This window comes from Pelophylax lessonae (assembly GCF_965119305.1).
Source record: "Pelophylax lessonae genome assembly, chromosome: 9".
NCBI lineage: Eukaryota > Metazoa > Chordata > Amphibia > Anura > Ranidae > Pelophylax > Pelophylax lessonae.
The window spans coordinates 271,855,751-271,880,731 of NC_138776.1; the positions used below are offsets into that span (position 1 = coordinate 271,855,751).

The 24,981-nt window shown below is 47.1% G+C and overlaps 4 protein-coding genes across 4 annotated transcripts in view; all 4 read right to left on the reverse strand.

The window, feature by feature from the left end:
• LOC309564103 (gastrula zinc finger protein XlCGF53.1-like) overlaps positions 1–9,112 on the reverse strand; it is a gene marked incomplete at its 3' end in the record, with an annotated part of 125,618 nt that extends 116,506 nt beyond the window's left edge. The window contains exon 1 of the mRNA XM_082268731.1: positions 9,081–9,112. The remainder of the gene's footprint in view (positions 1–9,080) is intronic.
• LOC309564465 (uncharacterized protein) overlaps positions 1–24,981 on the reverse strand; it is a gene marked incomplete at both ends in the record, with an annotated part of 1,172,539 nt that overhangs the window by 973,890 nt on the left and 173,668 nt on the right.
• LOC309564106 (uncharacterized protein) lies at positions 803–6,995 on the reverse strand (the record flags this gene model as incomplete). The annotated part of the gene is made up of 3 exons (XM_082268734.1): positions 803–1,699; positions 6,638–6,704; positions 6,849–6,995. 3 exons carry the CDS (start codon positions 6,993–6,995, stop codon positions 891–893), a joined length of 1,023 nt encoding a protein of 340 aa, XP_082124860.1. The 3' UTR covers positions 803–890.
• LOC309564108 (uncharacterized protein) overlaps positions 15,449–24,981 on the reverse strand; it is a 30,020-nt gene continuing 20,487 nt past the window's right edge. Inside the window, exons 7-8 of the mRNA XM_082268736.1 lie at positions 21,158–21,299; positions 15,449–16,403 (exon numbers count right to left, since the gene is read on the reverse strand). Of these exons, the coding sequence (XP_082124862.1) occupies positions 15,511–16,403; positions 21,158–21,299 (1,035 nt within the window). The 3' untranslated portion in view covers positions 15,449–15,510. The remainder of the gene's footprint in view (positions 16,404–21,157; positions 21,300–24,981) is intronic.

Sequence of the window (24,981 nt, forward strand, 5' to 3'; positions counted from 1 at the left end):
TCTGCTCTGATGAAACAAAGATTGAACTCTTTGGCTTGAATGGGAAGCGTCATGTCTGGAGGAAACTAGGCACCGCTCATCACCTGGCCAATACCATCCCTACTGTGAAGCATGGTGGTGGCAGCATCATTCTGTGGGGATGTTTTTCAGCGGCAGGAACTGGGAGACTAGTCAGGATGGAGGGAAAGATGAATGCAGCAATGTACAGAGACATCCTTCATGAAAACCTTCTCCAGAGCGCTCTGGGCTTCAGACTGGGGTGAAGGTTCATCTTCCAACAGGACAATGACCCTAAGCACACAGCCAAGATAACAAAGGAGCGGCTATGGGACAACTCTGTGAATGTCCTTGAGTGGCCCAGACAGAGCCCAGACTTGAACCCGATTGAACATCTCTGGAGAGATCTGAAAATGGCTGTGCACTGACCCTCCCCCATCCAACCTGATGGAGCATGAGAGGTCCTGCAAAGAAGAATGGGAGAAACTGCCCAAAAATAGGAGTGCCAAGCTTGTAGCATCATACTCAGAAATACTGGAGGCTGTAATTGGTGCCAAAGGAGCTTCACCAAAGTATTGAGCAAAGGGGGTGAATACTTATGTACATGGGATTTTTAATAAATTTGCAAAGATTTCAAACAAACTTCTTTCACGTGGTCATCATGGGGGATTGTTTGTAGAATTTTGAGGAAAACGATGAGTTGAATCCATCGGATGCACTGTATCAGCCGGACGGGATCTCCGATGTCCGTAAATATTTCGCTTCTCTCACATTATTCTTTTTAATTTAAATCTTATGCAGAAGAGTCGGGGAGATCAGACTACACCTCAGGAGGGACAGCGACATGCCCCCTCCCGTAAAGAGTAAGCCAGACAGAATCCTCAGGACGCTCTTCAAGAGGTTGTGTGGGATCCCTGATGTCTGAGAAGATGGCCCCTCTGAGAAAAACTTTTCCCACACTCAGGGCAGGAATACGGCTTCTCCCCTGTGTGAGACCTCTGATGCGCATCAAGATCTTGCTGGCGTACGAAACATTTCCCGCAATCGGGGCAGGAATACGGCTTCTCGGTGGCGTGATATTTTCGATGTATGAGAAGCGTTGATTTCCGCGGATAGCTTTTCCCGCAATCGGGGCAGGAAAACGGCTTCTCCCCCGTGTGGCACCTCAGATGCTCCGCAAGGCTGGACTTCCGTGAATAACACTTCCCGCAGTCGGGGCAGGAGAACGGCTTCTCCCCCGTGTGAGACCTCTCATGTATCAAAAGCTCTCTTTTCACAAGGTAACACTTCCCGCACTCGGCGCAGGAGAACGGCATCTTGCCCGCGTGAATGACTCGATGTTTTAAAATTTGGGACTGCCACTTGAAACGTTCGCCGCACACAGGGCAGGAATAGGGCTTCTCTCCGTTGTGAAATTTCTGATGTCTGATCAGGTAGGACTTATCCGAAAAACATTTGCCGCACTCGGGGCAGGAAAAGGGCTTCTCGCCCGTGTGACACCTTCGATGTCTCTCCACGTGATACTTTGAGATGAAACATTTCTCGCAGTCGGGGCAGAAATACAACCGATCGTCCTTTACAATCACAGTGTAGGAGGAACTCGATGGTCCATCCACACCGTTGGGCGCTGGATGGCCGTTTCCATTAGAGACGTCTTCTCCTGGACTATACTGGGTGATGTCCTCTTCTTCTACTTTACAGTCTGGAGACAAAGTGAGACAACATCAGGTTTTCCTCATCTCCCGTCCATGTACAACAACCAATGAAACAATGAATACAGAAACAGTTATACTGCCACCTAGAGGAGGTTGGGACACTGGCAAATAGTAAGGTGGTGGGACCTGGGTGCCTCAATGGTTTCCAACATGGCCGTGAATAAGAGGGCCGTACAGGGGATGGGTTCCAGTAATTGCCCCCTCGCCATGTCGATCCCCCTCCCTGCCCACATCAGATTCACAAAGCTCGGCGGGTGGGAAATTACTGAAGCCGATCCCCGGTACAGCTCCCTCTGCAGCAGCTGAAAGTTGGTGGCTTCTCCTCTCCCTCCCGCTGGCATTCAGTTGCTGCAGAGAGAGACATACAGGGGATTGGTTCAAGTAATTGCCCCCACGCCGTGCCAATTGCCCTCCCTGCCCACATCTGATTCACAAAGCTCGGCGGGTGGGTAATTACTGAAACAGATCACCTGTATGGCTCCCTCTGCAGCAGCTGAAAGCTGGTGGTTTCTCCTCTCCCTCCCGTTGGCTTTCAGCTGCTGCAAGGAGGGCCATACAGGGGATTGGTTCCAGTAATTGCCCCCCCCCTCGCCATGTTGATCACCCTCCCTGCCCACATCCGATTCACAAAGCTCGGCGGGTGGGAAATGAGTGAAACAGATCCCCTGTACAGCTCCCTATGCAGCAGCTGAAAGTTGGTGGCTTCTCCTCTCCCTCCCGCTGGCTTTCAGTTGCTGCTGAGAGAGCCATACAGGGGATTGGTTCCAGTAATTGCCCCCCCTCGCTATGTTGATCACCCTCCCTGCCCACATCCAATTTACAAAGCTCGGCGGGTGGGAAATTACTGAAACCGATCCCCTGTATGGCTCCCCATGCAGCACTTGAAAGCTGGTGGCTTCTACTCTCCCTCCCAATGGCTTTCAGCTGCTGCTGAGAGACCCATACAGGGGATTGGTTCCAGTAATTCCCCCCCCCCCCCACCTGCCGCACCCTCCCCATTCACCATAGGTTTTCCCCTGCTGCCCAGCCCAGCCCCCCCCCCCCCCTGGAGAGTGGGGGAAGGGTCCAGTTTTTTTTTTTTTTTTTTAGGGTAGGGGGGGGGGGGGGGGGGGTGTCAAGTTGGCTCTATGGGGTCCCGAGGTGGTTTCTAACAGCAGCCCTGGTTTCCACGAAGAAAGATTTTACAGTAAGAGCACCAATGAAGGACCAATGCTCAAATCTAAGCCAGATGAGGTGTAACCCTTGCAGAACCAAGGTGAGGTCACAGAGGATCAACCTGGTGAGCCAGACCAGGACAGAAATATCTACCTGAAGAACACCGAGCTTCAACCAGCGAGAGGCCGTGAGGACTAAAAATCCACCAAAACATTTTACCTGAAAGGAAGGGAACTAGACCAACAATGAGATGTGGTCAACTCGAAGTCACGGGATAACGGGGTCAATGGGGTCACCTTAGACGAACAATACAGGTCTGTAAGAGAAGACTGAGAAGGCCCAAGCCTTACATTCTTAAGATTTAGGATTAAGAAAAAGGAGGTTCCGTGATGAGAAAATAGGTTGCCTGGTCAGACAACCAATAACTGGATGTAGGAGCCGTCCCCCCAAGATATCCCAATGACCTATGAGACCCCCAAGGGTTCCACACTCAAAGCCAGACTGACTGAAGGAGGGAGTAGGCCGAGCAAGAAGCTCTCAGAGATGAGGTTGTACCACAACAGAGACTGGTGCAGGGGAACACAGCAGATGGGCAGGGAAATGCGCAGGGAAGACATAGCTCTAAGAGACCTCTAACCAGGCCGGCTGATAAGGGGGTAGCACTGGTCCTCCTGTATGAGGCCGAAGCCCCATCAGTTCAATAGGGGGCACAGGAAACATTATGGTGAAGGCAGTTCTCCCTCCCTGGGCTTCTCCTCCTCTTCACCCCCTCTCCTGTCCAGGATCTCTGTCATCTGCAGCTTTGATCCCAATGTGCCCCTCATTGTGTTTACTATGCTTCAGTTTGTGAATGAACCGGGAGCCTATGTAAAGAATGCTTCCTGTTCATTCATTCTGTAGCAGCTGAGGCTGCAGAGAAAGGATTGGGGATTTGTGTACTCAATCATTTTCTCTGTCTCAAAAGTGAGAAATCAGGGATCTGTTTATACCCCTGACATTTCACCAGAGCCAGTTTGGGGTCATAAACCAGCACCCAGGCTGGGGAGGGGAGGGCCCTGTCAGGTAGATCAGGATAAGTCAGGCACTTCACCCCTCACCATCACCAATCGGTAAGCGCCAGGTCTTTTATGTGTGTTTTGCCCTGTCAGGTAGGCTGTACAGGGCCCCATGATTTCTAACAGCGGCCTTGCCTCTGAGATTCCCCAGTCCAGAGGAGCATCCCGCGGCCTGAGAAGTGAAGGGCAGGAATCTTAGTTACGCTGCTAAAAAAAAAAAATTCACCACTCAATATTCCTCAAGAGACTCAAGAGCCACTCAATATTCCTCAAGAGCCACTCAATATTCCTCAAGAGCCACTCAATATTCCTCAAGAGCCACTCAATATTCCTCAAGAGCCACTCAATATTCCTCAAGAGCCACTCAATATTCCTCAAGAGACTCAAGAGCCACTCAATATTCCTCAAGAGCCACTCAATATACCTCAAGAGCCACTCAATATACCTTAAGAGAGACTCAAGAGCCACTCAATATTCCTCAAGGGACTCAAGAGCCACTCAATATTCCTCGAGAGACTCAAGAGCCACTCAATATACCTTAAGAGAGACTCAAGAGCCACTCAATATACCTCAAGAGACTCAAGAGCCACCTAATATACCTCAAGAGACTCAAGAGCCACTCAATATACCTCGAGTGGCTCTCAAGAGCCTCTCAATATACCTCGAGAGACTCAAGAGCCACTCAATATTCCTCAAGAGACTCAAGAGCCACTCAATATACCTCGAGAGACTCAAGAGCCACTCAATATACCTGAAGAGAGACTCAAGAGCCACTCAATATACCTCAAGAGACTCATGAGCCACTCAATATACCTCAAGAGACTCATGAGCCACTCAATATACCTCAAGAGACTCAAGAGCCACTCAATATACCTCGAGAGACTCAAGAGCCACTCAATATACCTCAAGAGACTCAAGAGCCACTCAATAATCCTCAAGAGACTCAAGAGCCACTCAATATACCTGAAGAGACTCAAGGGCCACTCAATATACCTCAAGAGACTCAAGAGCCACTCAATATACCTCAAGAGACTCAAGAGCCACTCAATATACCTCGAGTGGCTCTCAAGAGCCTCTCAATATACCTCGAGAGACTCAAGAGCCACTCAATATTCCTCGAGAAACTCAAGAGCCACTCAATATTCCTCGAGAGACTCAAGAGCCACTTAATATACCTCAAGAGACTCAAGAGCCACTCAATATACCTCGAGTGGCTCTCAAGAGCCTCTCAATATACCTCGAGAGACTCAAGAGCCACTCAATATTCCTCAAGAGACTCAAGAGCCACTCAATATATTTCAAGAGACTGACAGGTTGCATCAGAGACTTCCCAATCTAGAGAGATGATCTGGATGTCTCTCCTCCAATCCAGGCTCCTAGACCCAGAACGAGGGCTGAAAAAGACGAGAAAAGGGGGGTCTCAACACCTACAAGCACTGGAAAAGGAGTTTTCTTGACAAAGAAAAAAGGATCAATGGCTCACAGCCTTCTTTAGTGGGGGATGAGAGTTGACCAGCCTCACACATTGGTAATCCACCGTTACCAACGCTAGACAAATGAGCCATTCAACGCTCTCAGGTGTTAGGGGCTTCAGAAGGATTCCGAGTCCAGAAAACTGACCCTCTTCAGGGATGGTCACCTCAGCATTCCATAATGTGGGTGCCAGGAGAAGGCACCAGGATGGGCAGAAGATCCAGTGCTTACAGAAATGCCAGGTGCCGCTGGAAGTCCTTACTAGGAGAAGGAACAGTAGGCACCGGACCAAGCTGGCCTGGTAGATCAGAGGGTCCCTCAATGGAGGGTTAAAATGAGAGGTACCAAGTACTAAATAGAGCTAAACAGTATCCATGGAGAATAAACACTCCTGAATAGAGGAGTGTAAGCCCCGTACACACGATAAGAAATTCGGCCGGGAAATTTCGTCCGACGACCGATCTGCCGATTTTCCGCTTGTTAGTATGATGCTTCCAACAACCAACTCCGACTTTTCGGCCGAAAAAATCCTGGTGTGCAGGTTATATAATTTTTGTCTTCCGTCAAAACACGTCCGATTTTAGTCTCATTAGTACAGATTTAGACGGGGAAAAATCTTATGAGCAAGACTGGGCATGCTCAGAGAGGAAAGAACACATAGAAAGCAATCCAACACATGACATCACTTCTGAAGTAGAATTCTGTCGAACGGGAAAATTCATGTGCAGTCTAGAGCACATTCCAACCAACGGACACCACTCTGGACAAAAGACGGACGACCGGTCGGCGGAAATTTGTTGCGTGTGTACGAGGCTTTAGTCCATGTTGGGTGACACTTTCGAAGAGTCAAGAGTGAATGAATTGCGTCTGCAGCACCGAGAACGAAGATAATCAGAGAGAAAGGAGAAGAGGAAACGCAGTTCAGGAAAGTCACCATCATCAGCCAATATGTTATATGAATAAAGCCGGCACACGAAAAGTCTTCTTCCAAGTAAAATGCTTTATTCCAACATGGATAGCGGTGACAACATGACAGATGCTGACGCGTTTCGGCTTTACACCTTCCTCATAGCATTTTATCAGCCAATATGGCTCAGTCCCCGCCCTACTCTGGACCAATCAGTGAGCAGTATGGGTGGAGGAATGTATTTAGCGTTAATGACCCACCTGTGCTGATCTCTGTAGGAGTGTCCTCCTCTATAAATGTCCCCGTTATTCCATCCTCCTCCATAGACTGCAGACCATCCCTCGCACGCCTCTCTTCTTGTTCTCCTTTATCTTTAACTTTCATATCTGTCAGATCTTCACCCTAAACCAAGAGAAGGATCAACAATAACATCTGTGAAATAGAAGGTCAACGATGTGACATCACATAAACATATGTCAACTTGTAGGCTCCACATGTTATCCCCATGATGTAATTTTCATGTTCTAGACGCCTCGTCCCACCTACCTGATAAAGGCGTGAGTAGCTGTGATCTTCCCATCTGGAACTCCGGGGATGCAGAGGACGGGGACATCTCTCTGGAGGCTGTGTGGTATTAGGTGGCTCCATCATAGGGTCCTTGCGGAGATCTTTCTGTCCTTCTGACTTCTCCATCACCCCAACCTCATCCTCCTCTTTTATCTCTTCTTTAACCTCAACTTTAGAATCTCTCAGGTTTCCATTCTGAATATATAATAAAAATGACATCAATGGTAACAATGCAGATAATGTACAGATCCTAATGATACTATCAGTGATTGTTCCTCATCTACCTGATGATGGTGAGGGATGGTGTGACCTTCCTGTGTGGAATCCCGGGAATACAGAGGATGGGGACATCTCTCTGGTGGGTTCCTGGTATTTGGTGGCTCCATCATATCCTTGTGTCCTTCTGAGAGTTCTTCCATCACTCCATACTCCTCATCCTCCTCTTTATACTCTTCTTTTACAACAATATTAAAATCCTCGAAGTTTCCACTCTGAATATTTGATAAAACATTTATTGTAAAAAAAAAAAAGGCCTGTGTATAAATCATAACTATTAGTGGTTATTAATCACCTACCTCTGGTGGGTTCCTGGTATTAGGTGGCTCCATCATATCCACGAGTCCCTCTGAAAACTCCTCCATTTCACAATACTCCTCACCCTCCTCTTTATACTCTTCTTTAACAACATTATCATCATCCCCGAGGATTTCACTCTGAATATAAAATAAAACATTAATTGTAACAAACATGCTGTGTATAAATCATAACTACCAATAATTGTCAATCATCTACCTGATGATGGTGGGGGATGGTGTGACCTTCCTGTGTGGAATCCCGGGAATACAGAGGACGGGGACATCTCTCTGGTGGGTTCCCATTACTGGATCCATCTGTAGGAAACACACACACTGACTGAATACATTGTTTCTATGTGTTTATCAGATGATGGGGGATCTAGGTGGATCCTCCGTACTGCTCTCTCCTTTACAATAAAGTCTCCTCTTACCCGGTGATGTGAGGGGCGGCTGATTCTCCATCATGACGTCCTTGTAGAGATCCTTGTGTCCTTCTAAATACTCCCACTCCTCCATGGAGAAATAGACAGTGACATCCTGACACCTTATAGGAACCTGACACACACAATGATACAGTCACCATCCAGACACATCCCTTGTCTGTTACTGGATAATGTCCCAGAATTCCCAGCACCGCTCACCTCTCCTGTCAGCAGCTCCATCATCTTCTTGGTGACTTCTAGAATCTTCTCCATGTTGTGTCTCTCAGGTTTCAGGAAGTCACATGGAGGCACTGTGATGGTCATATGATCACCTGACTTCAGAAGAGGAAATCTCTGTATTGGAGAACCAATAGGAATATCATGTTAGAATCCCAGAATCCTCCTCACCTCTCTCTGGTCAGGTCTGTGTTTTATTAATAGAGATAAGAGTGATGTCATGTGACCTCCCAGAATCCTCCTCACCTCTCCGGTCAGCAGGTAGATGATCTCCAGGGTGAGGTTTAGTATCTTCTCAGTCATGTGACTCCGGTCCGCCTCCATCCTCTTTGGTAAAGTCATCTATGAAGGTTTCTCTGTAGACAGATAACATTGATAACAGAGAATTGTCTGGATTGGTAATTGGTTTTAAGATAAAAGGATGAGGATATCCGGGAGTAATAATAAAATATTTTTTGGAACTATGGCCTCCAGTGAACATTTCTAATCTGGGCTGTTAAAGGTTTGCTATGATTTTTGGGGTTCAACCATTTATGTTAAATGCCTCAAAGCATCCATGTGTAGAGGCCCCTGTGATCAACACGGACTCCGGTGACTTTATTGATCACATTTCGGGTGGAAGTCTGAGACTGGGATCATTACATAAAAATTAACATCCAGGGTCACTTACGGGGCTGGAAAATTCCCATCATTTTGGAGATTTGTCACCTTTCCCACCAATCATCTTCTCACCTCACCAGTCTACGCTAGCGTATTATACCGCTTTTATTGGCCATGGGAGCTACCTTCGTAGATGTCATTTAGGTTTAGGGTATGATTTTATTGTCTGGACTTTAATTAGGAACAAAGAGGGAAAAATACTCCTCCATTATTCTATAGATGTGTATAAAAGAGGTCACAGTGACTATGGAGGAAGAGGACGGACATGACGGGGAGGGGGGGTTACTGGGTGTAAATAGAAAATAATATCTTGTTACCTTCTCTGCTGCCACTTCCAGCAATGTCTCCTCTCTACTTCCTCCCAACTCACCTTTCACCCGGAACTAACTGCCTGTAGCTGACATCACTTCCTGACTTCCATAGAGACTTCCTGTCTGGTTCGAAGTGACATCACCACCTTGTGGAGCTTGGAGGAACTGCAGCCCCACCAAACATCAAAAATACCAGTCTTAAAGCGGAGTTTCGGCCTCAAAATCGAAAAAAAAAAAAAAAAAAGGATTTTAGGCCATCCGCTTGCTGAGGGTCACCTGAAAAAGAAATGGATGCTCCTGATTTTTTTTTTTTTGGTTCACTTACCTTGTTGGTTCACTTACCTTGTTATAGAAGAAAATATAATCACCTTCCTTCCACTTCCTCCCTCTGCAGCCACGGCCCGCGCCGTTGTTCCATGAAAAAAACCATACCCATAAAAATTCCATACCCTCGTCACTTCCGGTCAGCGAACAGCTGAGGAGCTTACTAGTGCGCATGCTCGGAGGGTATGGAATGTGTGTTATAACGTTACACCGCATCAGCTGTGTACATCTCCGCTGCAACATCAATCATCTCTGCTCCTACCCCTGTCACTTCCCTGATGTCGGCTACTAAACTACGTTTCTGACAGGAAGTGACGTGGGTATGGAATTTTCACGAGGTATGTTTTTCTCACGTTACACCGCCTCTTCCGGGTTGCCGCGCCTGCACCAGAAGTGACGAGCGGGGCCGGTGCAGGTCATTCTGGGACTCCGACGTCACCGAAGAGGACGCAGAAGAGGACGCGCTGGCTTCAGCTGCCCACACCTGAGATGGCAGCGCTGGAGAAGAAATTTATAAGGTAAGTATTTCTTCTTGCAGATAAGTGCGACCCGGGACAGTTCAGAGGCTGTCCATTGTGGAATGTACTAGCCCTGACTGTCCCGGGGGTATTTTTATCTAAAATTCACCCCCGAGGCTGGAACTCCGCTTTAACCCTTTTGCATTTTTGCATCTTTTAAGAATTCGAATTACCCATCCTGAAGACAGCTGCTAACTACCCAAGTAGACAAACTTGACTGCTCCCGACTATTTCCAAATTGATGAAACACACTGAGGTCATCATGTTACTGGGGAGGAAGAAGACGTAGTAAGGGCAGAAGCTCCTTAGCAATTCTGGGCGTACCTGCAGACCAGTGATAATACGCTACGATGGTTCTTCTCGAGGATGGTTCCATATGTCATCTTCGAGAGGTGCTGGTGGTCATCATCTGTCTTGAGTGATAAATGAGTTTGTAAAATAGATACATTGATTTAACCATGAGTTCATTTCCACCAAGGCATGTGCTCAGATTTGTAGGTGTCCATATATATATATATATATATATATATATATATATATATATATATATATATATACTTGCCGCCCACTTTATTAGGTCCACCTTGCAAGTACCGGGTCGGACGCCCTTTTGCCTTCATTCTTCGTGGAATAGATACAACAAGGTGTTGGAAACATTCCTCAGAGATTTTGCTCCATAGTGATTTCTTGGCCGTTGCCGTTAGCAACCGTTGCGGTAACCCAGAGCGAATCCCGGACGAGCCCCCAAATGTAGCACTGCCCCCTTGAGGGCTGCTGGATTTCTCACCATTTTGGGTCCCTCTGGGTTACCGGTAGCAACTGCATGCAGAATCTTAACACTTTGCTCTCCGGCTCAGTCAATGAACAGTCTAGGGGTTGTTGTTTTGTTGTTTTTTTTTTTATATGGGGATGGAAGAAGGGAAGAGTGGGATACTCCAACATTTGAACTATTCACAATGCTGAGGACTTCTATCTGAGGATGCAGCTAGGCCACGGTTCCACCTTGCCACTAGATGAATCTGAAGTAAAGTTCCTGAATAGACAGCTTGCTAAGCACTTATCTTCAGGGTACCCGCCTAGCACCCCCTTTCTATCCACCAGCTGACACCCGTCCCCTGACTACTCTACTCTGTGGTGGCCCCCTTACTGGGCAGGCCCTTAGACACGATCCCCTGTACTCAGGATACTGTTTTTCCAGGTTCTCCAGTGTCTCAACCCCTCTAGTCAGCTCTCCTGGACCTCTGGGTTCAGCTCCTTCCTTCTGGCTCCCCAGGCCGACTGCCTGTGACCACACACCAACCACTGCAGAAGAGGAGGCAGCTGCCATCCTCCCTTTGGGACTCTACTCACCAGCCAAAAACCCCAAGCAAATGTGCTCCTGGCTTTTATACCACACCCCACAATGCACCGAGACTATCAGGCTGTGCCAATTGCTGGGGCTGTATCAAAGCCTGTGTACTCATTGACAGGTTTCCTCCCACTGTCCAATATGCCACCCTATTGGACCAGTGAGGACACTGCCCAGACCAGATGAATCACACGCTGAGCACCTTGAGCAGACTTAACTCACCGATCCTGCTCCCTGATAAGCACAGAGCAATATAGAATTTACCTGCTGCTCCTCTGATAGGCAGAGACAAAAACTACACTCACTCTCTAGCACCTACCTAGGAGGGTGCTACACTCACCCCCCCGCCAAACCGAGCCATGTCCTCACTAGCACCTACCTAGGAGGGTGCTACAGTGACATGATAACATCACGCAATTGCTGCAGATTTGTCGGCTGCACATCCATGATACCAATTTCCCGTTCCACCACATCCCAAAGGTGCTCTATTGGATGGGAAGTGGTGAGTGTGGAGGCTATTGGAGGACAGTGACCTCATTGTCATGGTGAAGAAACCAGTGGTGAGATGATTGGAGCTTTGTGACATGGTGCATTATCCTGCTGGAAGGAGCCATCAGAAGATGGGGATACTGTAGTCATGAAGGGATGGACATGGTCAGCAACAATACTCAGGTAGGCCCTGATGTTTAAACCATGCTCAATCGCTACTAAGGGGCCCAACGTGTGCCAAGAAAATATCCCACACACCATTACACCACCACCAGCCTGAAACGTTACACCCCCACCACCACCACCACCACCATTACACCACTTCCCCTGAACAGGTGATAAACGCAGGATGGATCCATGCACCAAATTCTGACCCTACCATATGAATGTTGCAGCTAAAAATCGAGACTCATCAGGCCAGGCGATGTTTTTCAATCTTCTATTGAAACATCAATGGTCAGCCTAACATCAGTAGTCTGGAAAATTTTAGAGGGGATTTTAAGGGACCACATACAAGACTTTAGTAATGAAAACGGTATTATTAGTAGAAATCAGCATGGATTCATGAAAAATCGTTCTTGCCAAACCAATCTATTAACCTTCTACGATGAAGTGAGCTGCCACCTAGATAAGGGAAAGCCTGTGGATGTGGGGTATCTGGACTTCGCAAAGGCCTTTGACACCGTTCCCCACAAACGCTTACTGTACAAACTAAGGAAGGTAGGTATGGACCATAAGGTGAGTACCTGGATAGAGAACTGGCTCCAGGGGAGATTCCAGAGGGTGGTGATTAATGGGGAGTACTCGGATTGGGCGGGTGTGGAAAGTGGGGTCCCCCAGGGTTCTGTCCTGGGACCAATCCTGTTTAATTTATTCATAAATGATCTAGAGGAGGGGATATCTAGTACAATCTCAGTATTTGCAGATGATACTAAACTAAGCATGCCAATATCTTCTATGCAGGATGTGGAAACCTTGCAAGCGGACCTGAACAAAAAAAACGGGGTGGGGGATGGGCAACTACATGGCAGATGAGGTTTAATGTTGAAAAATGTAAAGTAATGCACCTGGGGGCCAGAAACCAGAAAGCAAACTACTAGGGGGGGAACCTCTGGGTGAGTCTAGGATGGAAAAGGACTTGGGGGTACTGGTAGACAACAGGCTTGGAAGTGGCATGCAATGCCAAGCCGCTGCAAGCAAAGCCAACAGAATACTGGGATGTATAAAAAAGGGGATTCACTCCAGAAATAAAGAGATTATTCTCCCACTCTACAAGACTCTGGTCCGGCCACATCTGGAGTATGCTGTCCAGTTCTGGGCACCGGTCCTTAGGAAAATCCTATATTAGGATTTGACCTTATGCCAGGCTCCCAATAACAAGTTTTAAAGAGAACCTGTGAAAGTTGGCATAATTGCAAAATCCATGATAAAGCCGAATTAATAAAATAATTCTACAATCCCCCCTAAATATAATTTATTATATTACCTAACTCACGCACACTCCATTTATGGCCCTTTCATACACATTTTGAATCAGTTGCTCCAGATGTACCATTGTTCACTACTCGATCAGTTAAACCAGAAGTAACTCTTCGTCTAAATACACCGGTCATTATTTCTTCACCTTTTTTAATTTCTTTCTTAATTAATTTATAAAATCGTTTCATCCTAATCATAATACAGATTTGAAATAAAATACATAATATCATAATACTAAATATAATAACTAACGGATGCAATAATATATTTCCGGCTGCAGTAGTAACTGAAGTTTTTCCCCACATTGATACAGTATGTTTAAACTTTAACCACCAGGAATGACCTGAAAGACAGAGGATGAGAGGTCAGTAGGGCAGGGTACAGGGGGTCAGCAGGATGGAAGACAGCGGGTCAGTAGGGCAGAGTACAGGGGGTCAGTAGGATGAAAGACAAGAGGTCAGTAGCGCAGAGTACAGGGGGTCATTGGGGTGGAAGACAGGGGTCAGTAGGGCAGAGTACAGGGGTCAGAAAGACAAACAATAGAGCGAGGGAACTGTGCAGTCCTGTTTAGAACTGCATAGGTGCCTGGGGGGCATACTTGCGGCCTTTTTCGTGCATCAGAGTGGCCTGGGAGCAATTGCCACCCTGCCCCCCCCCCCCCCCCACCGGCCATGACTCCTCCCTGCCTCCCTTTCCTGTATGAAGGAAAGCAGCACAGCCAAAGATTAGGAGGAGGCAGGCTCAGCCGCAAGGCCGCTCTGCACTGTGTATGTGTGAGGCAGCCAGCATCTCTCCCCGCCGGCTGCCGGTCACATTTACATAGCATTGCTTGTGGTGTGCGGGACCCCAGACACCCTCTGCACAAGCCGCAGGGAGGGCAAGCTACTGGAGCCAAGTGCTGGAAATTGGTTCTACTCCGGGACAAAGACTTTATTTGCCAGGACGTTGGGACTTGCATCGAGGCCCGGGACAGTCCGGGACGGTTGGGAAGTGTGGGATACAGGTTGTAAGTAGGAACACACTGAGAGTCACTGGAAACAGACTGGGAGGCACTGGGTACATCCTCAGAGTATCTGACTCAGATAGGCCTTGCTTGATTTAAGGGCTTAGCAGGGCCAGACACAGCCCATAGGATAAAAAGAAAAGAAAACATAATAATATAAATCTGAAGGTGGAAAGCTTATTGATAGAATATCAGGAACAAACGCGTTTCGTCTTTATTTTATGCCAACAATATTTCTTATTATATTTCCGTTTTCAACAGGTAAACATAAAACGTTTCGTCTGAAAAGGTCGTATTTTCCACTTTCATGCCGGTGACACCCCCTCCTCCTCTCTCCTAGAGGGACCCAACCAGCAGTGACACCCCCTCCTTCTCTCTCCTAGAGGGACCCAACCAGCAGTGACACCCCCTCCTTCTTTCTCCTAGAGGGACCCAACCAGCAGTGACACCCCCTCCTTCTCTCTCCTAGAGGGACCCAACCAGCAGTGACACCCCTCCTTCTCTCTCCTAGAGGGACCCAACCAGCAGTGACCCCCCTCCTTCTCTCTCCTAGAGGGACCCAACCAGCAGTGACCCCCCTCCTTCTCTCTCCTAGAGGGACCCAACCAGCAGTGACACCCCCTCCTTCTCTCTCCTAGAGGGACCCAACCAGCAGTGACCCCCCTCCTTCTCTCTCCTAGAGGGACCCAACCAGCAGTGACACCCCCTCCTTCTCTCTCCTAGGAGGGACCCAACCAGCAGTGACCCCCTCCTTCTTCTCTCCTAGAGGGCCCCAACCAGCAGTGACACCCCCTCCTTCTCTCTCCTAGAGAGACCCAACCAGCAGTGACATCCCCTCCTTCTCTCTCCTAGAGGGACCCAACCAGCAGTGACACCTCCTCCTTCTCTCTCCTAGGAGGGACCCAACCAGCAGTGACCCCCTCTTTCTTCTCTCCTAGAGGGCCCCAACCAGCAGTGACAACCCCCCCTTCTCTCTCCTAGAGAGACCCAACCAGCAGTGACATCCCCTCCTTCTCTCTCCTAGAGGGACCCAACCAGCAGTGACACCTCCTCCTTCTCTCTCCTAGGAGGGACCCAACCAGCAGTGACACCCCCTCCTTCTCTCTCCTAGAGGGATCCAACCAGCAGTGACACCTCCTCCTTCTCTCTCCTAGAGGGACCCAACCAGCAGTGACACCCCCTCCTTCTCTCTCCTAGAGGGACCCAACCAGTGAGAGATTTCTAATTTATGGCAAATAATGATCCATATAGAGGACTTTTCCTGCACTCAGGACACTAATACACCTCGAGGGTCATGTGGGTTCTCTGATGTTTGGTAAGAGAAGACTTTTGGGAGTAACATTTCCCGCACTCTGTGCAGAAATACGGCTTCTCGCCCGTGTGAGATCTTTTATGCCTGAAAAGTTGGGACATGTCTGTGAAACGTTTCCCACACTCAAGGCAGGAAAACGGCTTTTCCCCCGTGTGAGATCTCTGATGTACAACAAGTTGGGAGTTCCTTGCGAAACCTTTTCCGCACTCTGGGCAGAGATACGGCTTCTCGCCCGTGTGCAATTTCTGATGTCTGAAAAGACTGCACTTCTCTGTAAAACATTTCCCGCACTCGGGGCAGTAAAACGGCTTTTCCCCCGTGTGGGATCTTTGATGTCTAACAAGTTCTGATTTGTGTGAAAAACCTTTCCCGCACTTAGGGCAGGAATACAGCTTCTTTGCGGTGTGAGATCTCTGATGTCTAACGGCGTCTGATTTCTGCAGAAAACATTTCCCGCACTCAGGGCAGGAGTACTGCTTCTCTCCCATGTGGGATCTGTAATGTGTGATGAGTTTTGATTCATTAAGAAAACATCCCCCGCACTCAGAACAGGTATGAAGCTCATCCCCTGTGTGAGATCTCTGATGTACAATAAGACTTAATGGAGAGCTAAAGCTTTTCCCACACACAGGACAGGGATATGTCTCCTCCTCCTCAATTCCGGCCCCATCCCCCACAGTAGGAGGTTGCTCAGAGTCAGAGGGACTCCATGGTCTATCCACACTGTGAAGTCCACCATCCATAGTGGGGCTCATTGTCTTTTCTCCTCCACAATCTCCTGTGATGTCCTCATCTTCCATTTTACAACCCGGAGATAAAGTGAGACGATCCTTTGAGGGTTTCTCCATGGCGTGTCCTGGAAAAATATAAAAACATCATCAATAGATCTGAGAGGGTTACATCAAGATTCCATCTGGATCAGGTAGATCTGAGTGAGCAGATGTTCTCTGTGGATGTCCCAACCAGCTGGGACTCTCCCCCCTCTTCAGTCAAATGACCTTTGGTCCTCCTCCCAGATCACTTCTACATTTACACAGCCTTGTCAGAAGAGCAGGAATCAATGGGGACTGGGAGGTCCATGCTCTTTACACAACCACAAGTCTAGGCACTGGGTCATGTGACCTCTGACAAACAAGGGGTTCAAAGTTCAGACTTGAATACCCTTTACCATAGAACAAGTGACCATAGGCCTAGCCACTTGCCGACCAGTCAGGTTGACTGTACTGCGGCAAAGGGGTTCGTTATCGTCTGGCGACGTAGACCTACGTCACTAGACATTCCCCTCTCTCGGCGCCGCTGGAGGCTCGCTCCCGCTGTATTCAGTTACAGCGGGAGTCGGGCCAGGGGAGGAGCGGCGGTGATCACCGCCGCTCTTCCCCGATCGTCGGGGATCTTGTGTGGAAATCCTAAGTGACAAACAGGGTCAGATTGCAGGGTTCAGCATAGCTCAACCTGCGATCTGTCCCTGTGTCACATAGTCCCCTCCCCCCACACACGTCAGTAAGCACCAGGCATACATTAACCCCTCCCTGTCCAATACAAATTAACCCCTTCCCTGCTATATGTATAGCACTGATTACTGTAGTAAAGTCACTGGTACCCCCAAAAGTGTCAAAAATGTCAGTCAAGGGTCCGATCTGTCCACCGCAATGTCGCAGTCCCGCAAAAAAAAAAAAAAACGCAGATCGCCGCCATTACTCATTAAAAAAAAAACACCAAAAATGACAAAAATCTTTCCCTTAGTTAGTAAACGCAATAACTTTTGCGCAAAAAAATCAAAATATGCTTATTGCGATTTTTTTTACCAAAAATATGTAGCAGAAAACAAATTGGCCAAAAATGTTAAAAAATTTTGATTTTTACATTTTTGGGGGAATTTTATATAAAAAAAAATGTGAAAAATATTATTTTTTCAAAATTGTCGCTCTTTTTTTGTTTATAGCGCAAAAAGTAAAAATCGCACAGGTGATCAAATACCACCAAAAGAAAGCTCTATTTGTGGGGAAAAAAGGACTTCAATTTCATTTGGGTACAGCGTCGCACGACTGCGCAATTGTCCATTAAAATAACGCAGTGCCGAATCGCAAAATATAGCCTGGTCAGGAATGGGGTAAAATCTTCCGGTCTTAAAGCAGTTAAGAATACGCTCATTGAGAATTTTTTTGTCAAAGACATGTAGCTAAATACATTTTGGCCTAAATATATGATAAAAATTGAATATACTGGATATTTTTAACTGTCAAAGTAGAAAAATATTGTTTTTTTTTTCAAAATTGTCGCATTTTTTAATATCACAAAAAATTAAAATTGCACAGGTGATCAAATACCACCAAAAGAAAGCTCTGTTTGTGGGAAAAAAAGGACGTAAATTTCGTTTGGGTACGGCGTTGCATGACCGCGCAATTGTCAGTTAAAGTCGCACAGTGCCGAATCGCAAAAAGTGGCCTGGACGTAAAGCAGGAAAATCCTCCGGTGGTAAAGTGGCTAGGCACTGGGCCATGTGACCTCTGATAAACAAGAGGGTCAAAGTTCAGACCTGCGGACCACTTGACCATAGGCCTAGGCTTCTGGTGATATGTAGCACTGGATGGAGCTTAGAGCAGTAAGTTCGCCTAGAAAGATAAGTGTTTTGGGCTTCATGTTTCTCCTTGCTTCCCTTCCAATTATGACTGGTAATAACGTTTTATGGTAACATTTAGCTTCGAGTCTGCTGGAAGAAGAGGGACCAACCTAAGAAAGGCTCAATCTGTGTTCTCATATCTGTGCTACTGTAACTAGGAGTGACACACAACCCAATACTGCCAGCTGAACCCCAGGACGGGTATCAGTACAGGGAGGTGACCATTATATACCTATTATTGGCTGATATCCCTCAGCTCCGGCCCCATTTCTGGACCAAATCAGTGTGCAGTAACAGAGCAGAGATAAGAGAAGAATATATTATGGGTCACCTGTGCTGATCTCTGTAGGAGTGTCCTCCTCTACGAATGTCCTCGTCATTCCAACCTCCTCCGTATATTGCTGATCATCCCTCACATACGTCTCTTCTTCTGCACCCTCGATCTTCATGTTCATCAGATCTTCAACCTAAACCAACAGGTTGGCAGCAAAAATAAGATTAAATCTATTTCTCTGAGTTCACGGAGGGACACAGCAATTCAGATACAGTTGGGATTATCTGCCACCTACAGGAAAGGGAGGACACCGGCAAACAGAGGAAATGTAAGCCATACCCCATTGAACCCCTTCTCTAATGGCACTTTTCCACTGCAAGTTCCGGCTCGGCTCCACTCGGCCCTGCTTGGTTTTCCACTGCATGGTACGGTGTTGGAACGGTTCGGTACGGTTTGCTTTTCCACTAAAGTAAAGTGGGTGGGATAACAACGATTCTCTGACCAATCAGTGGCTAGTAGTGACAAACAGTCAAGGCTGCATGCCAAGGATTGTGGGATATGGTACCGGTATGGCCCTTTTGGAACCACAACTGAGGTGGTACTGTTTAAGCGAGCTGTATCGTTCGGTTCCATGTAGTGAAAAAGCGCCGCCGTACCGTACCGAACCATTCCAACACCGTACCATGCGGTACCATGCAGTGGAAAAGCGCAAAAGCGAGCCGAACCGTTCGGTTCCATGCAGTCGAAAAGCGCCTTAACAAGCATCTCTCAGTTTGTGTAAAATCAGTACCGAAGGCAAAACACAAAGCTGTAAGGCCTGTGTCCCTCAATGGACTCCGAGAAATAGATTTTACGGTAAGTACAAAAATATTTTCTGTCTCATCCATTGAAGGACACAGGAGTTTAGATACAGCTTGAACGTCCAGAAGCAGTCTAACCAAGGGGTAGGAAGCAGCCAGAGAAAGCCCCAATAGGGACTGGAAACTATTTGCAGCTCAAAACTACCTGAAGGATCTAGGCATGAATCCAAACCAAATGAGAAGAAGCCCCATGCAAGGTAAAGCATGCCGCCAACAACCAGGGAAAGGCCACAGATGATAAACCAAATGCTTAGACCAGGACAGAAGAGATTGCCGCCAAAAGGGGTAATGACTCCACCCGAAGGAACGTGAAGCCTTAACCAGCAAAAGGCTGCGAAACCAAAAACCCACCAAAACAGATTAAACTATATAATAACCCAATGACGAAGAAAAAGACCACCAACATGATGTGGTCAACGGGAAAAAACACCGGGACATGTCCCAAAGTAAACAGGTTCCCAGACGGAACCTTGGACAAAACCAGATCCACAAGAAAAGACCAGCCGATCCACATGTGAAGGTCCAAGCCTCCTTCTCCCAACTCCTTCAGGATTCAGGGAAGGAAGGTTCCATAAAAATAATGAGGATGTCTGACAAGACAACTAATCTCTCAAATAGGATTTGTGATGAAGTTTCTCACATCCTCCATTAAGGATTGCTAAATGACCCCTATGACTGGTAGCAAACTCACGGGTCCCACCCCTGAAGTCTGACTGAAATAGGATTTAACAAGCAGTACCCCTACATAGCCAGCAATAACCCCCAGCACATTATTACACCTTCAGCTCTACACAATAGGAAAACATTAAAAGCACAGCATAAAAAATGTCCACCAGAACGGCACAATAAGTAAAGCTCAGCACAGCAAAAAAAATGACCCCCCCCCCCCAACATGGCAAAATATGTAACCCCCGGCATTGTACAATAATTAACCACCAGCGTGGAATAATAATTCACTACCAGCACAGTACAATAATTCACTCCCAGCACAGTACAATGATTCACTCCCAGCACAGTGCAATCATTCACTCCCAGCAGTGCAATCATTCACTCCCAGCAGTGCAATCATTCACTCCCAGTACAGTACAATAATTCACTCCCAGCACAGTGCAATAATTCACTCCCAGCACAGTACAATCATTCACTCCCAGCACAGTACAATAATTCACTCCCAGCACAGTAAAAATAATTCACTCCCAGCACAGTACAATAATTCACTCCCAGCACTCACAAAAACAACACAACAAGGCACAATTATTACCTCCAGCACGGCATTATAATTACATCCCAACATTACAAAACAATTAACCCCCAGAACTACACAACAATTTTAAAAAGTGGGGGTCAGGACTATGTACAATATGTTGTGCTTACTTTGATCATTGGTGCTCAATATTCCCATTTGCGTCCCTTTACAATAGTGGTCGGTACTCAGTATGCCCCTTTAAATTGGTGGGAAGTACTCCATGTGATCCCTTTACAATGGTGGTCAGTGAGTTTCTCCTACATTGGTGGTCAGTGAGTTCCTCCTACATTGGTGGTCAGTGTGTTCCTCCTACATTGGTGGTCAGTGACCTCCCTTACATTAGTGATCTGCATTCCAAAATACTGAGTGCGGTGCCAGACATTCAACTCCACCTACCTGATGATGGTGAGGGATGGTGTGACCTTCCTGTGTGGAATCCCGGGAATACAGAGGACGGGGACATCTCTCTGGTGGGTTCCCATTACTGGATCCATCTGTAGGAAACACACACACTGACTGAATACATTGTTTCTATGTGTTTATCAGATGATGGGGGATCTAGGTGGAGCCTCCGTACTGCTCTCTCCTTTACAATAAAGTCTCCTCTTACCCGGTGATGTGAGGGGCGGCTGATTCTCCATCATGACGTCCTTGTAGAGATCCTTGTGTCCTTCTAAATACTCCCACTCCTCCATGGAGAAATAGACAGTGACATCCTGACACCTTATAGGAACCTGACACACACAATGATACAGTCACCGTCCAGACACATCCCTTGTCTGTTACTGGATAATATCCCAGAATTCCCAGCACCGCTCACCTCTCCTGTCAGCAGCTCCATCATCTTCTTGGTGACTTCTAGAATCTTCTGCATGTTGTGTCTCTCAGGTTTTAGGGAGTCACATGGAGGCACTGTGATGGTCATTTGATCACCTGACTTCCGAGGAAGAAATCTCTGTATTGAGGAACCAATAGGAATATCATGTTAGAATCCCAGAATCCTCCTCACCTCTCCGGTCAGGTCTGTGTTTTATTAATAGAGATAAGAGTGATGTCATGTGACCTCCCAGAATCCTCCTCACCTCTCCGGTCAGCAGGTAGATGATCTCCAGGGTGAGGTTTAGTATCTTCTCAGTCATGTGACTCCGATCCTCCTCCATCCTCATTGGTGACGTCACTTGATCTATGCTGCTTGAACAAGTGAGACATGTAAGGATGATAATTGATAATGAATATATATGTGGGGGAACTAAAATAAGAGAAGCCGCGCTATGGAGAAATGAAGGGGTTGGGCTGCAGCCTCCCTAAAATATAGCGTTGCTATATCGGTGTAAATATTGAAAGGGGATAGGGAAGCGCCAATTCCCTATCCCCTTTCAATATATGTGGGGGAATGTTCTTACCCTGAAGGGGTTAATCTAGGTTTCCACACTATATATGTGTGTATCGTCATCTGCTGGATATAAAAGAGGTCACAGTGACTATGGAGGAAGAGGATGGACATGACGGGGGGGGGGGGGGGTTACTGGGTGTAAATAGAAAATAAGATCTTATTACCTCCTCTGCTGCCACTTCCAGCAACGTCTCCTCTCTACTTCCTCCCAACTCACCTTTCACCCGGTAATTCCTATTTATACCTGACATCACTTCCTGTCTTCCATAGAGACTTCCTGTCTGGGTAGACATGAGATCACCATCTTCTGGAGCTCAGAGGTACTGCAGACCTTAGAAATGTCTCGTAGTGAGAACACGGCCTTGTGCTGTGTGTGTATGTACTGTATATCCTTATAGATGGGGTCATCTCCACTCCCACCAAGGGGAAGAGAAATATATTACTGCCTAGTCCAGCCTTTCTCAGCCAGGGTTCCTCCAAAGGTTTATGTCTCTCAGCAAGGAAATTCTAAGACCTAAAGTTTGTTCCCAACTGTTAGTGGTATTTTAACAAATTGGAAGCAACTGGGAACAACAGCAACTCAGCCACGAAGTGGTAGGCCATAAAAAAATGACAGAGTGGGGTCAGCGCATGCTAAAGCTCACAGTGCACAGAAGTCCCCAAGAGTCAGTAGCTAGAGACTGCCAAACTTTGTGTGGCCTTCAGATTAGCACAACAACAGTGCGTAGACAGCTTCATGGAATGGGTTTCCATAACCGAGCAGCTGCATCCAAGCCTTACATCACCAAGTGCAATACAAAGCGTCCGATGCAGTGGTGTAAAGCACACCGCCACTGAACTCTAGAGCAATGGAGACTTGTTTTCTGGAGTGAGGACTCATTCTTCTCTGTCTGGTACCCCTATGGATGTGTCAGGATTGGCGGTTGCCAGCAGAACGGTACTTGCCTGACTGCATTGTGCCAAGTGTAAAGTTTGGTGAAGGGGAGATTATGGTGTGGGGTTATGTTTTAGGGGTTGGGCTTGGCCCCTTAGTTCCAGTGAAGGGAAATCTTAAGGCGTAAGCATACCAAGACATTTTGGACAATTTCGTGCTCCCAACTTTGTATTATTATAAAGGCTGTGTGCACCTGGACACACATCCTGCTGGTCTCCTGCAAAACGTGGACACTAGGTTGGAAATGTCTTCCCTTCCAAAGCACTTTAGAAATCTCCAAACTATGTAGCCTTATCCTGAGGCACCAAAGTCCAGAGAAGGCTGTAAAAACACTTTTCTGCTTTCATAATGGATACCCCGGAGTCCATACGTGCGAAACCTGTGTCCTTTTTATAACCTCACACTATCACACCACTATATGATCACTGCTCTTGTTATGGTGAACTCAGTTCATAGAATCTCCAAAAATATGGAAGCCACACCGGGAAATCCAAAATCCAGAGAAAGCTGTAAAGATATGGTCTAGGGCTTGAAGAGACAAGGACTCACTGCTCAAGGTGGTGTAATTGCCTGATGACTCACACCGGTGCATCGTAATGATTAAGCACACAGTCAGTGTGTGAAACGCGTCTACCTTGTCACAATTGTCATAATTTGGATGTCCAGTCAATAAATCTGGATTTTGACTCAACCTGGAGTGCTGCCAATTCCTTTTCCTTTATCATGGTCTAGGGCTTGTCGGCCCACTTATAAAAATAAAATAAAGAAAAGTCCTTATATCAGGGTTCCCCACACAGGGGTCTTCACCATCTAAAGCAGACACAGACACGATAATATTGACACCTGGCTCTCTGTTCAGTAATGCCGCTGCTTAGGTCCCAAACCTTTGCCTTTTGGTTTTACTTGGCCCCTCAGACCATCTCACCTAGCCCTTTGTGCTCTAATAGCTTTCTATTGTATGGGTCCATGCCCTGGTCTCTCAATTGGAGATCTCCTAGCACTTATCCAAAGCCCAGACATGAAAGTGGGGGGTGTCATGGCGCTCTTCTAATATCCCAAGGTGGTACAAGGAATGTGGGTACCCTTGTAAGCCCTCCTGTCTCCTAGTCTAAGAACTCCTGGCGTTCAGGTGGAGTGTACCTGTCGCCCCCGACAGCGCAGACCTGTCTCTCAAAGGGTGCCCTAAGCTATGCCCAAGCCTATAATTATAAAGGCTGTGTTCACCTGGACACAAACCCTGCTGGTCTTCTGCAAGACCTGGACAATTGGTTGGAAATTTCTTCCCTTCCACAGCACTTCGAAATCTCCAAATTATGTAGCCCAATCCTGGGATACCAAAATCCAGAGAAGGCCGTTAAACAGTTTTGTTTTCTGCTTTCATAACGGATATCTCGGAGTCCCGCACTCTGCATACGTGCAAAACCTTTGTCCTTTTTTTTTAAGCCCACACTGTCACACCACTATACGGTCACTGTTCTTCTTATGGTGAGCTCAGTGCATAGAATCTCCAAAATATGGAAGCCAACCCGGGAAATCCAAAATCCAGAGAAAGCTGTAAAGATATGGTTTAGGGCTTGTCTGCCCACTTCTAATGAAAGTCCTTATATCAGGGTTCCCCACACAGGGGGTCTTCACCATCTAAAGCAGACACAAACAAGATAATATTGAGACACCTGGCTCTCTGTTCAGTAATGCCGCTGATTAGGTCCCAAACCTTTGCCTTTGGTTTTACTTGGCCCCTCAGACCATCTCACCCAGCCCTTTGTGCTCTAATAGCTCTCAATCTTTTGTAGGACCCTGTTGTATGGGTCCATGCCCTGGTCTCTCAATTGGAGATCTCCCGGCACTCATCCGAAGCCTAAGAACTCCTGGTGTTTAGGTGGAGTGTAGCTGTCGCCCTCGACAGCGCAGACCCTAAGCGTCTCCTAAAGGGTGCACTGAGCTATGACCAAGCCCATCATTATAAAGGCTGTGTGCACCTCGACATACACCCTGCTGGTCTCCTGCAAGACCTGGACACTAGGTTTTGAAATGTATTCTCTTCCAAAGCAATCTCCAAACTACGTAGCCCAATCCTGGAATACCCAAATCCAGAGAAGGCTGTTAA